The 15,670-nt window shown below is 38.2% G+C and overlaps 1 protein-coding gene across 5 annotated transcripts in view; it reads left to right on the forward strand.

Moving 5' to 3' along the window:
* Positions 1 to 15,670, forward strand: part of OSBPL3 (oxysterol binding protein like 3) — a 2,414,360-nt gene that overhangs the window by 1,508,265 nt on the left and 890,425 nt on the right. For all 5 annotated transcript variants that reach the window (XM_044066857.1, XM_044066855.1, XM_044066859.1 and 2 more), the window contains one exon: positions 6,636 to 6,806. In XM_044066857.1, coding sequence (XP_043922792.1) covers positions 6,636 to 6,806 — 171 coding nt within the window. The remainder of the gene's footprint in view (positions 1 to 6,635; positions 6,807 to 15,670) is intronic.

Raw genomic sequence — 15,670 nt, forward strand, 5'->3', positions numbered from 1 at the left:
TATGAATCTGGGTCTGAAGTATCTTTGTCATCTTTAGGTAACACAGCCACCACAGCTTTCTTCCAAGATGTTGGTGCTCCCCCTCCTTTTAAAATACTGTTAAAATCTTCCAGATTTTTATTACTTTCTTCCCTCCTAATTTCCAGACTTCAACAGGAACACAATCTGTTCCTGGAGACTTTCCTGAAGATTGACAAAATATCACCGTTTTTATCTCATCACCTCCTATCTTAACTTAGTTTTAAGCCTCCTAGCCTTGGCATAATTAAGCCTTCTATAAATATTTCCATTTGGACTCATTCTTGAATTCCACATTTCTCTGCTTACACAAATTTTCATAAAATTTACAGAATATTTCTAAAATCTCTACAGAGTTATTTTTGTTGTCTAGAGTTCCTAAATTTGGCGACCACCCTTTCAATGTTCTGTTGCCTAAAAGTGTAGTCATACTTAGGCCTTTTCCAACCATGACCATTGTTCGAACGCAGAATGAATGTTAGAACAATGTACACCGTAATACAAGTTCATTTGAAAGGTTATTAACTTTTCAAGTACTGAGATAGCAAAATGTATGAACCAGATGAAATATGCAGTTAAACTGTTGCAGCCATTATCTTAGATAATTTATACGAATGGAAAATTCTAAGCATTTATTTAGAATTCTGTATGTTAGTTTGCAAAACTTTTCTGATCCTTCAGAATATTTATTAAGGAATTTAAAGACTGTAGCCTTTATATATACTGCAAGCTTTACAATATTGAAGTTAAAATGTTTTGACAGATTTAACCACTTTTGATGTAGAGTTACACTCGTACACAACTTATACACCTCTGCATGTGGTACCCCCAGTGCTATGATACATTTCCCTGCAATTCATGCCTGTTGTAAGGCATGATACTTAAAATAAAATCCTTTGTAAAGTTTTTCCCCATCCATGATGTCACCAAAAAGTTAATTGCACTTTGCCCTCAGTGATGTCATCAGACGGAGTATGTGCAGGTGCGGGTGCATCCGTAGACTTTAATGGACACAGCACAGCATGTAAGGGCTGCATCTATGGATGCATCCCATGCAGGCCCTTGAGTGATGTCAGCAAGAGACTTGGTAGAATTATACAGGTGGGTACTTAACAAAAAGTATGCAATGATTTTTATTAAGAAATTTCCCACATAATTTTTGTCAGATACGGTGTAAAATATATTATGTCACTTAAATTGCAAAGTGTTGCAATGTATACCACAAGTGCAACTGTAAACTTTGTTTTTAACTGGTATAGTTTACTAGTTTACAAAGTATCTGAGAAAACATATTAATGTACAGATTGATTACTGGAAAAAGATCCAGAAAATCACATTTCTTAAAAAAAAAAAAAAAAAAAAAAAAAAAAAGGAAACTGTGACTTTATGGTCAGTCTACAGTGAGCATGAATAATCGTTCATTCTGTCGGATGACTGCTTTGAAAGTCTGCATGAGATTATGAAGTAAAAAAGAAGGGGTTCAGAAATGCATAGCATATTCAAATCTAATTACGGGGTGGGTGACTGCAAACATAGCTGTTGGGTCTGGTCTGTACATACTGAGACCCTTCTTGTAGTTCATTCTACCACTCCCAGGGCAGACAATGGGAAGAACAGAAATATGAAGCCATTAAGGTCCATTTCTAACAAAAAAAATGTGGACTGCTCTCTAACTGATGATTGGCAATCAGCTGGGGCTATTATAGGGTCCAATGGAGGCAGTGCTTTTGAGTTTGGATAATGTAGATCTAACCTGCTCCTAGCTGATTTGGGGATGAGTAGTGTGGTTACTACTGACACAAAGAAAGCCTCAGGGTGGATGTACTGCCAAAGGAAAAATACATTTAATCTACCACTGCACCCTTTAATTGCTAATTATGAGAACATTTGTGTGCAAGAAATATATAAAGCCTTTTACACTTATCAACGACAGTTTTTTTATTTAAATAACAAAGAAATACATTTACTCCATGAGTTATGTATGAACCATAACATCAGAGTTATGAAACCAGATAAAGGGGGTGGGATGGTCATCATGGACAATATGGATTATATTAATGTGATAGGGGATATGCTACACAACACAGACACTTATGTTGTGGCGTCACTAAATGAAATTAATATAGCTAAGAGGAAAATCTGGCTATTAGAAGATGCTTTATTTCAGGGGGTTATTAATGAATTGCTTTTCAATTTTCTCAAAAATAAATACCTTATTATCCCCAATGTATTCAGAATACCCAAAATCCATAAAATATTGATACCCCATCCTTCAGGTTAATAGTAGCGTCTCATAATAGCTCTAGCTACACCTTAGGGCTTTTTATAGACAGGATCCTTAAGGGTATTTTAGAACCTATCAATTACATACTTAAGGACTCATGGGACTTTCTTAGGAAAGTTAAAAATGAATACTATTCAGCTATATGTATCTTCATCACTATTGATGTAATTGATTTATTTATATCTATTCCAAACAAAGAAGGGTTAGAATAATTTTACAATGCTTTGCATGAACTTTCAACTTTGAATAATGATATTATTAATTTTATGTTACTCATGGAGTATATTTTAGATAATAATTATTTTATGTTTGGTGGGGAATTTTTTAAACAGGTCAAGGGTGTAGCAATGGATGCAAGTTGTGCACGCATATACACAAATTTAGTACTGTTTTTCTGGGAGAAAAATATATTTTTAATTCAGAATATAGTGAATTCTGGTCTTTATACCTACGATATCTGCATGATGTATTTATTTTGTGGAAGGATGGCAAAAGGAATGTGGAATCTTTTGTGGATCACATGAATGGGATTTGTTCTTATTTTAAGTTTGCATACAAGACTTTCGATGGTAGCATTGACTATTTAGATGTTACACAGTTTTTAAGGATTTTCCTAACGAGTGTTTTGGGTCTAAATTATTTAGGAAGCTTACATACTCGAACACTTTCCTTGATTTTTGGAGCAACCACCCTTCACACATTGAGGAATTTAGTGAGAGGCCAAATGATTAGAACAGCCCATATGTGTTCTACTAAGCAGGACTTTAAGAATGAGTTGGATACCTTATTTAAAATGTTTGAGGAAAAGGAATACCCCTTTGAAATTATTGTCAAATGTGGTAAACAAGTTTTTGAAGGGTGGGGTTCTCATTTCAAGCCAATATTAGGGAGTGATACAGTGGTTTTCCCATTAGGAACCTTAATACTGATTAAAGTTTTGTACATTCTATGGTTTTACAATATGGGGGATTTAGTAAGGAAGTTAAAACAATTTTAACTAGGAATTGGGTTTTATTTCAAACAAATTTGGAATTAATACAGAATTTGGGTGACAAACCATGTTTCACGTTTAAGACCAATGCTAATTTGAAATATTTATTGGAACATCCTGTATCTGGTAGGGGGTGACCAAAGAGGTACCTATAAATGTGGTAGGTGCAGTTATTGTGCCTATATTTTATTAGGACAAGAAGTAGTTGTGGGGGATCCCCTCCCGGATGATTAAATTGAGGATTGGTTTACATCGCTGTATGTCAGGGCTGCCATTACTTTTATATTGGTAAAACGGAGAGAACTTTATGACAGCTTATTTATGAAAACTTGTACGCCATTAAACATGGTAATTTGGTTAATGCCCTGTATAAACATACTATGGTTTGTTACAATTGTAATAGGTTCCTCTTTGGTATTATTGATAGGATTCAGAAGGACCCATCTGGGGGTATTGGGAAGATATATTAGCAATGAGGGAATTTTATTGGCAACTTAGATTGAATTCTACTGTCCCCCCAGGTCTTAATGAAAGTACTAACTTGATGCCCCTCCTGAAATGTCGGGCCTTTAATATGTATTAGGTTAGAAATATTGAGCCACTTAGTTCCCCCCCCCCCCTTTTTAAGATATGTAGGGTTAAGTGGATTGGTCCCTCTGGGCTTTTGATTCCTGTTCCTTTTTAATTATTTAATTAATTTCAATTAATATTTAATATTTATTTATAGAAATGTTTTTCTTAGTATGTATTCTTTTTTGGGAATAGTGGGATTTTTTTTTTGGCTTATTATTGGTTTTTAGGTCCTATTTTTAGGGTTTTATATTTTTTATTTACTTTGTTTTTTGGTGATTGTAATATTGTATGGTATTTTATTAATTAAGGGGTCATGTGATTTCACAGATTAAGTAATTGAATTGTGTGTTATTGTATTCTGAAGTACTTATGTGAGAAGGATAAAAGCGCTCAATAAACTAAATAAATTGTTTGGTTATTCACTGAGTTGGGCTTAATTTTGGCAGTACGTCCACCAAGAGGCATTCTTTGTTTTTAGTGTATTATCGCCCGAGGGTTCGCTGTCATGGTTACTACTGAGGAGAATACCTAGCTAAATTAGGGTGTGAAATTAGAGCTGGATTTATGAGGATAGTAGAAATAAGTTCAGAATCACAGTGAGAGTAATGCAGTGGGTGTAGTTTCTAAATTTCATACTGTAATGGAAGATGGTCTTGTGGTTAACATTCAAGATGGTAGTGACCTAAAGACCATAACTGGTAATGAGCTCCTTAATGGTGTACTTGAAGTTTTACTTATTATTTTCTTTCTACTGGGAGGACTGTTGCTCTGTTACAGATTAGTTCTGTTTTTGTTTATTGATTGTATTATTTGCCTATTAACATTTTTGAGTGTTATTGGTTTTGTTTAGTGTTTAACTTCTTTACCTTGTTCTGTGATGTGGGGACCCAAAGATTATTGTTTATTGAACAATAGTTGTTAACATTGACTATGAGTTGCAAATATGACATGTCAAAGAAATTTTGGTAAATGGTCAGAAGTAAGATGAGATGAGAGACTTCAGAATGAGAGGCCATGTTGTTTTTTGGAACTGTTACTGTTTGTCTAAGTAGCGAGTAAGTGGAAAGTTAATTATAATTTTGACTAAAATATTTCTTTATGAATGGGATGGCTGGTTTGATGACATTGGATTCAAAAGCAACAATACAATGATTTTGCTATTAGTTCTGTGCGCGGGTATGTCAGTATTTATCCATAGATGGTGTGGCCTGATCACGCAGGCAAAGCACAGGTGATTTAACAAAGCCAGCCATGGCTAAATTCTGATATACCCACAAACAAAAGTCTACTATTGCTAATATACATGTAAAAAATTGCTTACCTTTCTTAAATAATGTATTTATGTAAGGGCATTTCAGTCTTCTACTCCATTCTGTTCCCAAGACTGATGTACTGCATATGCATATGGGACTTGCTTTTCCACCCTTGCACATTACATCAGTGCAGCACAGGAAAAGTGACAGAGAAAAAATCTCCATTGCTGTTTTTTTTTTTACCAGTTTAAAAACAACATAAAACAATTTTTATGGAAGTGTAAAAATATGAGGAAAATCAGGTAGGGTTCTGCTTGTTTAGTTTTTCAGAACGTAAATGATTTTTGTTATATTTTGCTTTGTCTTTCAGCAGATACCAATAGAAAATCTGGGTCTGTATTACAAAATCGAAATGGCAAAACATCGACAGCCATTTCAACTCCAAAATATTGAACTACAAATTACGCGAACAGCTAGATCAAAGAATTTTTAAATAGGAAAAAAATTGGTTGACCATTGCCATGACTTGCCCTTTTCCCCACTGTGGTGCAATCTTGGAGTTGGTATACTTAGTTAGGGGAGGTTTGAAGTGGTGTGTCATGTCTGGTTGGCCTACCGATTTTTGTCCCTAGGAAAAAACTTGGTGATCTGGCAGTTTACGTAACTTGTAGTTTGGTATTTTGGGGTCGATATTTCGCCATTTTGATTTCTTAATATAGACCCGAAAATCTGGCCGCTCGGTGTTATTTCAGTGGCCAAACTTTTTCCAGTTCGTATATGGTCGATTTATAGTGAGCACCCTGGTTGGGCTGTCCAATCAGCATGCACATTTTTGACTAGTAATGAGCTTTTATTGTATAATCAGCTTTAGTGCACAATCTAAAATGTTTAGAATGTTTTTTTTTCCACTATAAAAAGCTGTTATAGGAAATGTGTGTGCCAGAGCTGTAATCTAATATGATGTGATACTAAATTGTGATTCATTCTAATACTTTCAAAGATTTCCTTAAAAGCAAACATATCACATAAGTTACAACAGTGTTTTTTTTCCATCTGGCTCTTAATGTTTACATTTCGATATGTGGGCTCCTCATGCTTGGTATTAAGGGAAAATAAAAACATTCAGGATATTAAGTCAATGCTTCTTAGTGCACAGCATGCTAAAACCAGGGGATATTTTTAAGCCTAGTACGAGTTCTGGACTGGCCTAGATACAAGTGCATACCCTCTGATTCAAAATAACATTTCTAAACTGAGAATTTGAACTGGTCTAGATAGAGAAGAACACATTAAGCAGAAATTAGGTGAAAATTGTATGCCAAAGTTTGTAGAACTATTTAGCTATAAATACATGCCCAGCATTGATAAAATCAGCTAAAATGTATTTGCTGATATCATGACTGAAGTGTACCATTATGTTCATTAAATTAGCTTCTATTATTCCTTTATAAAGAAAGCAATTTAGTAGAATTAAAATTACTTTTAATTTTTGTTAATTTTTAAATGTTTCCCCTAGATAAAGTCCCAGGAACTCTTTGATGAATGGGTATCTAAACTTCGAAATCAACGAGTGTACCGTCAGAATGAAATTGCTATGTTCCCCCATGATGTGAATAACCATTTCTTTCCTCTCTCTTCTCCTGCGGAGTCGTCATCTAATTTAACTGACTCACCGTCCATTGGAAAGGTAATGCTTTTATATAGATTAGTACACACTGTGTGGTAATCAAGACTTTGCACAACTCCAAAAGAGAGGAAAATATTGATGACTGGATCTAAAGCAAAGTGATAATTGTGTGTCTTAATGAGCATATCTCACTTACAAAGTTAGGAAGCAGCCTTTAACAACGTTTGGTATTGTTTTGAGAAGTTACTGTAATGGGCAACAGTGTTGTTATTCCCCTCAGAACTACCTTAAGCATAGTACCCTAGGTATAGCTGAAGAGATTTTCTGGATTTCATGCATAATTTAACCATGTATAATGTAAGTTAATACACAAGGTATAGTTCAGTAGATATTACTGGATTTCTTACATAATTTAAGTATACTTCTCTTGCTATAGCTCAGCCGACTTTCTGGATTTATTCATAGTTATACCCATAGTTTTAAGAGCAGCACCCAACAATGTGCAGAGTTAGATATAGATGACATCACCTGTACTCAGCCAGAAGATATAGCAAAGCTGCTGGCTGACAATTTCAGTTCTCCCCCAAGAAATACCTTCCTTCTGTATAGCACAACTTACAAGTAAAGGTATGGCATCTAGATTCAACTGAGTTAGCAGTTGGAGCGACCTCAGACGTTCCTCACAAAGAAAATGCAGTTGTTAACAACTTGTCCTGTGTGAATAGACTAAAAGCCCTATCCCTTTACTTTGTCTGCTACTGACTTTTAAGGGGTGACTTATGCCTGATGTACAATGCACTCACAAATTGACCCCAGATGGAGCTGCTACCAATCCACAAGTCAAACAGCAGGAGGGTCACCCGGTCTAGGGATCTAAACTTAAGTCAGTGACTCAAACAATACAAGCTGTTGAGACAGATATGTGTCTCAGAGATTGCCCCTTCTTTGGAACAGGCTTCCTATTCACATTAAGCAGAGCCCTTCCTTGTCCCTCTTCAAACGCAGTTTGGATCAATGGATGGGGAATCTCAAATTCACACCTGGGGTAGTGCCTATGTCCCTTATGGACAGGGGCAATCTGTAAGATACTCAGTGCACCGGCACAAATCATCCCCTTGCCCCTAAGGCCAAATATTGGGTAAAATTGGGTTATATTTGTTAGTTTTGTAAGGGCTGTTAAGCCGTTAGCCTAGTAATCTCCTATGAACCTATAAGAGTCTCACTGTTCTTTCTTTGTGCTGTAGGAGCAGCATATGGAGCCAGCTGTTTTATTTGTATTTTTTGACCAGGATAGTCTGACTAGACAAGATGCCCCTTGTCAGCAGAGTCTCAGGGAGAAAAGCTGCATGAAGTGTTACAAAACAGTTACATACCTAAAATGTGCTTATTTATTTATTTTTGTTTGTTTTCCAGGCTAGAGTAGTGATCTCTCTATACCTTTTTCACATTGAGCCCGGAAGCAGTGTCTGGTTAAGTAACTTGCTCAGTTACATAGGCAATGGAAATTGAGGGAATCAAACCTTGCATCTCTGGAACTCAGGAAATAACTCATTAATAGATCCTTAATCCTCAAAGCAACTGCCAGACTAAAAAGATTTTAATTAAGCTTTTAGAACAGCTTTTAGAAAAGTGGCAATTCAGCTACGTAAAGGTAATTATGGCAAATTTTATTTGCCAGAAGATAGTTGAAATTCCTTTTAAACTAGTCATAGTCTAACAAGCTTGTCATAGGTGTGAAGTTTGTAAGAAAGAAAACATTGATACATAAGGACAGAAAAGATGGAAAGTTAATGTTTGCCATATTGGGATGATACAGCCTGAGACAAGCTGATTTATTCCAAGGCTGAGTCTGTGCAGAAATTAGCCTGGAGTTGAACAGTTGCATAGCTAGGGGATGTCTAGCTATTCTTTGTTTAACTTTAAAGATTTTTAATGTGTCTGTTTCTTTTAGGTGAAGCAGACTTTTTAAACAAAATTCGAGTCAATATTAGATAAAGGGTTATATGAGGAAATCCTTTTAAAAGATCCTTGTTCTTTTATTTGAAAAATAACGTACGTATTGCACTGATACAGCTGTAGTACTTTTTAAAATTAATAGTTGGTAATTAATAGTTATTTTTTATCCTTACACCGTTGTGGTATATTACATACAACATCTAACAGAGGTGAAGATCAATTAACCGCAAGAAGCAGGGGACATAATTCAATGCTATCAAAGATCCTTGTATCCTTCTATGTTTATCTTTTTGTGGTTGTTAGCACAATGAAGTTGAGTAGTTTATTTTGTGAATCCACAGTTGAAGTGCTGTAATTTGGAGACTGCCATATAAGGTGATTTAAAAGTAAACAGTCTTCTTCTTTCGGCTTTTCCCATTCAGGGGTTGCCACAGCAGATCACCTTGTCCGCTCATGATTGGCAGTGGAGTTTTACGGTGTTGTGTTGCCAGCCCGGCGCCCAACATTCCACAGAAGGCACACACACGCACACACACACACACACACACACACACACACACACACACACACACACACACACACGCATTCATGCCTAGGGCCAATTTAGAATGTCCAATCCACCTACAGCATGTCTTTGGGATGTGGGAAAAAACCCAGACGACCACAGGGAGGACATGCAGACTCCACACAGAAGGTACCCCAGCCGAGGATCGAACCGGAGAACCTCTTGCTGTGAGGCAGCAATGCTAACTGCTGCACCACAGTATGAGAAAGCAGTAAAGAGGAGTAAGGAACAGGAGGCCACCCGGGAAGTGGTATAATCAGCAGAAAATAGTCTGTTACTGCTGCACATAAACAACAAGCAAAGGCAGTATTTTGTGTACTCTGCATTTGTCATGTCCTTGTCTTATCAGAAGGGGTATAGACTGAATAATGGTTGTTCAATGAAAGGTACAGAAATGGTGCAGAAATAGTAGAAGCACTATTAAAGATTAGTATCATTGTAATACTTGTGGGAAGAAAAAACAAGACTGCAAGTTAAATGGAATATTGCACTTTTGTAGTTAACAATGAAATGGACAGACTGAGTCGGTCATGTAATTTTCATTATAAACTGTCACCTTCTGGTTCTGTAATGACTGAATGCACTTTGTGTTTGTAAATGTATCGGGCCCTGTGTAGCCCTTTGTCTATTAGTTGACTAAAATATTTAATAATTCTTGATCTTCTATGAAAAATCTCAGAAATGTTGAACTTCATCCACCCCTCCCACTATTGTTTCTCAAATTTGTTATGACTACACATGTTAATAAATTTGCATTGAATCTTTGTTGTGTCCAGATTAGTACATTACTACTTTGACACTAAACCTATTGGAATTAATGGTATGACTTAATCAATGCGTTATGCATTATGTCTTTGTGGATCAGATTGCATTATGTCTTTGTGGATCAGATCTATACTAAAGTGATCCAAAACAGTGTGCTGCTTGCTTTCTTCACACTTTTTAAACCAAATGACTTTTACAATGGACAGCTCTGTGGCATGCAGTAGGCCACTGATATCCCTTAGTTGGTTCAGGCAGTAGAACTGCTAAAATGGGACAGGTGAGAGAAAAGAGCTGAACCGTAGGAAGGGGTGACGGTTAGTCATTCAGGAAGGCAATGATGACTTTTGCTGCACAACAAAGTGTAGCAGTGCAACTGAGGACAAGGTACAGGAAACATATATTTCCACAAGCTTCAACAGTTAGCATTTGTCACAAGCATGCTGTACAGATTACTGAGAAAAGCAAAAAAAAATCTCCCTGAACCCACCATGCATGCTAGCCTTCTACCTGATTTGAATGAATAGCCATTTGAGTGTTGCTCCTTGGGAAACCAGTGCTGTAACATCTAGATGCTCATGTTTTTTAGCATCTGTTCACCTTAAGAATGTGTATATCCTGTGCTTGTCATTCATCCACTTTTTACTGAAGGATTATCACTGCCTAAAAAGACCTATATAAACTGGGATCCAAACAGTTTGTTCATTTATTTATTTATTTATTTACATTTGTTTACTGTGAATTTCCGACTGGATGCAGATCCTTTTTCAGCGGATGCCCAGGGAGAAAAGCTCCACATCATGTACATGATTGAGATACAAAGTTGCAGCAATAGTAAACAACATAGGTTGTTGGCTTTAATACAGTAACAAGATATTGATTATCAACAGTAGATACAGAAAATGTTGCAAGTTAAGATTGTTTCTTGTCATTTATAGTATTAGTAACAAAGCTGTCAGACAAGATGTTAAAGTATGTAAAGACAACTAGCTATTTCTGACTGTGGTTAGTAGTGGCGGTAGTATAATTGTCTAGGGTAAGGGTGGTGGTGTTAGTCTGGATTAGAACAAGGACAAAGCCTGTGCAAATGTAAGTGGAATTTGAGTAAAGTCTTGAAAAGGCTGCTGGAAGGTAGAGTAGTTATAGAGGGTGGAAGATTGTTCCAAAGTTTAGATATGGTACCTCAAAATATGGCTTCTCCTGCTGAGTTTTTGGGTTTGATAACAGTGAGTTGATTTTTGTTGCTTGATCTTAGGGGCCTAGTGGGGTGATAGGGTTGGAGAAGGGTTTGAAGGGAAGGGATGTTAAGGGGGTGGTTAATACGTTTATGAGCAAGGGTGAGTTGATTAAAGTGAAGGAGTTGTGGGAGTTCTAACTAGTTTAGTTCTTTAAGGGAGATACAATGATGGCTGCAGTAGGAGGTTTCAGTGGCAAATTTAGCAATTTTGTTGTAACAAGCATCCAGCTTGTGTAGGTCTGTCTGTCTAAGGTTGGTAAGTATTGGGGATGCATAGAGTAGGGTGGAGATTAGCTGGGAATTGGCTATGGAGATTCTAGTTGCCTTGGTTAGGAATTGGTGGCTTCGATATAATGCACCAAGTTTCTTCTGAACTTTTTTATGCTGAGAGATATGTGGGTATCAAATCTAATGTTGTTGTCTGTTTCCACACCAAGTACTTTTGTGTGTTCTGATGGAGAGACAATGGTATTGTCTTTGGCAAGAATGTTGACTTGGGAGGTGTTTTGGGTGGCTTTGGAAGGTTGGAACAGGAGAAGTTTTGTCTTACTTGGGTTGAGTAGGAGCAGAGCTTTGGATAGCCAGCTTTCTCCAGAAGAGAATGATTCCTGTGTGATTTGTTGTAGTTTTGGTAGAGTGGGGGCAGAGTAGATGAGAGTAGAGTCATCTGCGTACTGTATGAGAGATGCTTGTGTGGTGGCAGCATGTAGGTTGTTAGTGAAAAGTGAGAATAGCAGAGGGCCAAGGATAGACTCTTGGGGAACTCCAAGAGTAATTGGGAGGTGAGGTGATGTGTTTTTGTCCCAGATTACTGATTGCTGGCGTCCGTGTTAGATACCTGTGGAACCAGTTTCTGGCTGGTTGTGAGAAGGAGAGGTTGGTGAGAGTAGAGAGTAGTAGCTCATGAGATACCATGTCAAAGGCCTTTGAGAGATCTAGAAATACGGCAGTAGAGAAGAGGCCATTGTTTTTGTGATGAAGTATAGTGTTGGTGAAGGAGAGCAGAGCGGAGGTAGTGCTGTGATATGGCCTGAAACCATGTTGGGTTTTGGAGAGGAGATTATTAGCTAGGAGGTAGTTGGAGACCTGGGTGTTGATACATTTTTCAAGTATCTTGGAGAGATGGGAGAGGATGGCAATGGGGCAGTAATTGGAGAAGTCAGTGGAGGGAGTGCCTTTGTGGAGGGGAATGATGTAGGATATTTCCCATATTGAGGGAACATAGCCTTCTGTTATGGAATGGTTGATTAGAATTGAAATAGGGTAGGCTAGTGTATCAGATGCAATTTTCAAGTATTCAGAGGGGAGGTTGTCAGCTGTGAGTTTGGTGGGTTTATAGTCTTTTTGTGTTGGAGGTAGGTACTGAGGTGAAGAAGAAAAGAGGAGTGGGGGGTTTAGGGTTAGGAGTTGAGGGGGCTGTTGCAGGGAAGTGTTGTTTGTTTAGAGATGTTATAGTTTCAGTGAAGTGTTTGTTGAAGGATTCAGCAATACTGCTGGAGGAGGGGGGAATGGACGGCTTGGGGGTATCAACCTTCCCTGGGTGGAGGATATTGTTAATAGTGGACCAGAATTGCTTAAGGTTGTGGTTGGTAGAGTTTAGGGTGGATTTATAGTACAGGGATTTGTCTAATTTTATATGCTTTTTCACTTTATTCCGCAGTTCAAGGAATGATTGCCTATCTGAGTTATTTTTTGTTAGTCACCAGTGCTCCCAGGTCTTATTTCTGGATTTTATTAGGGTTCTGGTGGTCTTTTGTAACCATGGGGCATGCCTGGATTTGACTTTGGCATTTCTTACAGGAGCATGGGTGTTTACGGTGGAGAGGAAGGTAGTGTTGAAGAAGTGGACAGCCTCATCTAGGTTGAGGTATTTTAGTGGTGACCAGTTAATTTTTTGCAGGCAGGAGATGAAGGAGTTGGGGTTGAAGTTGGACTTGTTCCTTATTTGCCTGTGGATAATGGGCTTCAGACTGTTTGTGTGGTGCCGAATTAGGAAAATGGGGGAGTGGTCGCTAAGACTGTCAGGTAAGCAGCCTGCTAGATAAGAGTGAGGGGCTTTGTTGACTAGGATCCAGTCAAGTAAGGTATGATTTTTAGGGTTTTTGTTGATTCGGATAGGGGAGTGAATGAGTTGAGTGAACCCATGGAGATTAAGGTGAATGGTTGGGAGATTGTTATTACAGGATAGCCAGTTGATGTTAAGGTCACCGAGAGTGATGGTTTCCTGGGGTAGAGATAGAGTAGCCCAGCTCAGGAGATTTTCTAGGGGTGTGATATTTTACCCTGGTGGGAAATAGCATCCTATGATATTGATTGTTTTGTTTGGGTTTAGTTTGAGATTGGCATAAAGGATTTCTTCATTGTTGTGGTGAGGGGCAGATGAGTTCAGGAGTTGAATATCAAGGTGGTGTTTAAATATCAATGCTACACCACTTCCTTTTTTGGACAATCTGTCTATGCGAAGGATGTTGTATTCAGGTGGAATTATTTCCTCACTCTTGATGTGAGGTTTGAGCCAGGTTTCTGTTAGGAAGAGAATATCTGGGGAATATATGCTTATGCTGGCGTGTAGTTCTTGGATTTTATTGCATATGCTTCTGATATTTAGGGACATTATAAGTAGGTCTGTTGTTTTCTTGTTGACTAGGAGTTGAGTTGTGGGGGGGGGGGGGTTGCTTGGACTAGGGTTTGTGGTTGGGTTGGATTTGGGAGGACCAGGGTTTGGATGGATGTCTCCAGCGAGTGCTAGTTTATAGAGGGTGTTTAGGATATGTTTTATATACATAGTAAATTGCTTATGGTATCTTAGGGATATTTTATTTTTGAGTGTGTTAGGTGTTCGGTAATGAAGTGTGTGTATTGGGATGATGGTTTTGGTGGCAGGGGTTGTGTAGTTATAGTGTAAATGTTTGAGGGAGGGTGTTGAGAGAGTACACAGGAAGTTGTTGGGGCATGTGACTGTGGAGCCTTGGTAGGATGTAATGTGAGCTATAACTACGCAGGCTAGGATTGTTATTATATTAGGTAGTCGCATGATTGTGTTGGATGTAGGGGGAGGGGGTGAGTAGTGGTGTAGCCTAATTGCTGGCAATTAGGGGTGGGGTTAAGGCTAAGAATAAATGTAGAGGTACTGGGGGCGTAGCAAACGGAGCGGGCTAGAACCCCCCCCCCCCAGGCTAAAGATTGCAGGGTAAGTGTCTAAATAGCCAAATTGTTAGGAGTTATTAGAATCTAGTAGGGAAAAAACAATTTGTAGACCTGATTTCAGGTGTGTCCTTTGTGGGTAGATACCAAGTTTGAAGCAGACAAAAAGTGGCAGTTTAAGTAGCTTTTTGCCTCTATTTTACAAGTGGGCAGTTCCAGTGTATTTACTGGGTTACCTTTTTTCACCTAGAGCTTTATCTTGGTTTACTGATAACTAAAAAGAAAAAAGTTAACTGGGGAATGTATTTACAGCAGATGGGGGTGGGGGTGCAGCTGCCATCCCTAGCTGTGTGGGTAGAGCCAGTTATTTCTGCTTTAGGCCAGGTACTTTCTACAGTAGCAGGCTAAGAGGGAAATGTAGCTAGACACCTACAGCAACCTGTCTTCTTTCTAAAGCCCTTGAGTCCTTGTGACTGGTTTCTCCACTGCAGATGCGGCCAATGGCCAAGGATTCAGCAAGTGGGGGACTGAGAGAGAGCCCGTTCGCAGGGACAGTGGTCAAATCCAGATTGTTCACAAATCCTAGCTGGAGTTTTTATCAGATAAGGGGTGTTTGAGATAAATTCAGCAAACAAATGTGCATATTCATTAGCAATACTCACTGTAAAATTCTTTTACTCAGAAAATTAAATTAAAACTCCAGCCAAGCTGGAACTTCCAATGAGTGACCTCTGAGACCTCTTGAATCAGAGGCCCATGGGATATATGCAAATGACCCTTAACACCAGGTGTTTCAGCTAATTGGCAATTCTGAATGCCCATGACTAGTTTTGTCATTTTAATGGAGAATTTCAAGCCAATAAAGCCAAACCCCACTAGCTGTGAATATGCATATTTTGGCCTTATTGTGACCTCATCAGCACAGCACAAGCAGAGTGTTTAACTAAGCATAAGAAACACAAGGATGTTATACCCAGGTGATGTCCATTATCATTAGGGTGACTGCAAAATATCACAAAAAACAAACTAAAACAATGAGTGAGAAGGTCACACAGAAACACCAATCTAAAAATTAAATGAAAACCCCAGCCAAGCTGGAACTTCCAATGAGTGACCTCTCAGACCTCTTGAATCAAAGGCCCATGGGATATATGCAACTGACCCTTATGAACACCAGGTGTTTCAGCTAATTGGCAATTCTGAATGCCCATGACTTGTTTCATCATTTTAATGGACAATTTCAGGCCAATAAAGCCAAAC

This window comes from Protopterus annectens, chromosome 3.part1, assembly GCF_019279795.1.
Source record: "Protopterus annectens isolate FY-2018-M chromosome 3.part1, PAN1.0, whole genome shotgun sequence".
NCBI classification, from domain to species: Eukaryota; Metazoa; Chordata; order Ceratodontiformes; family Protopteridae; genus Protopterus; species Protopterus annectens.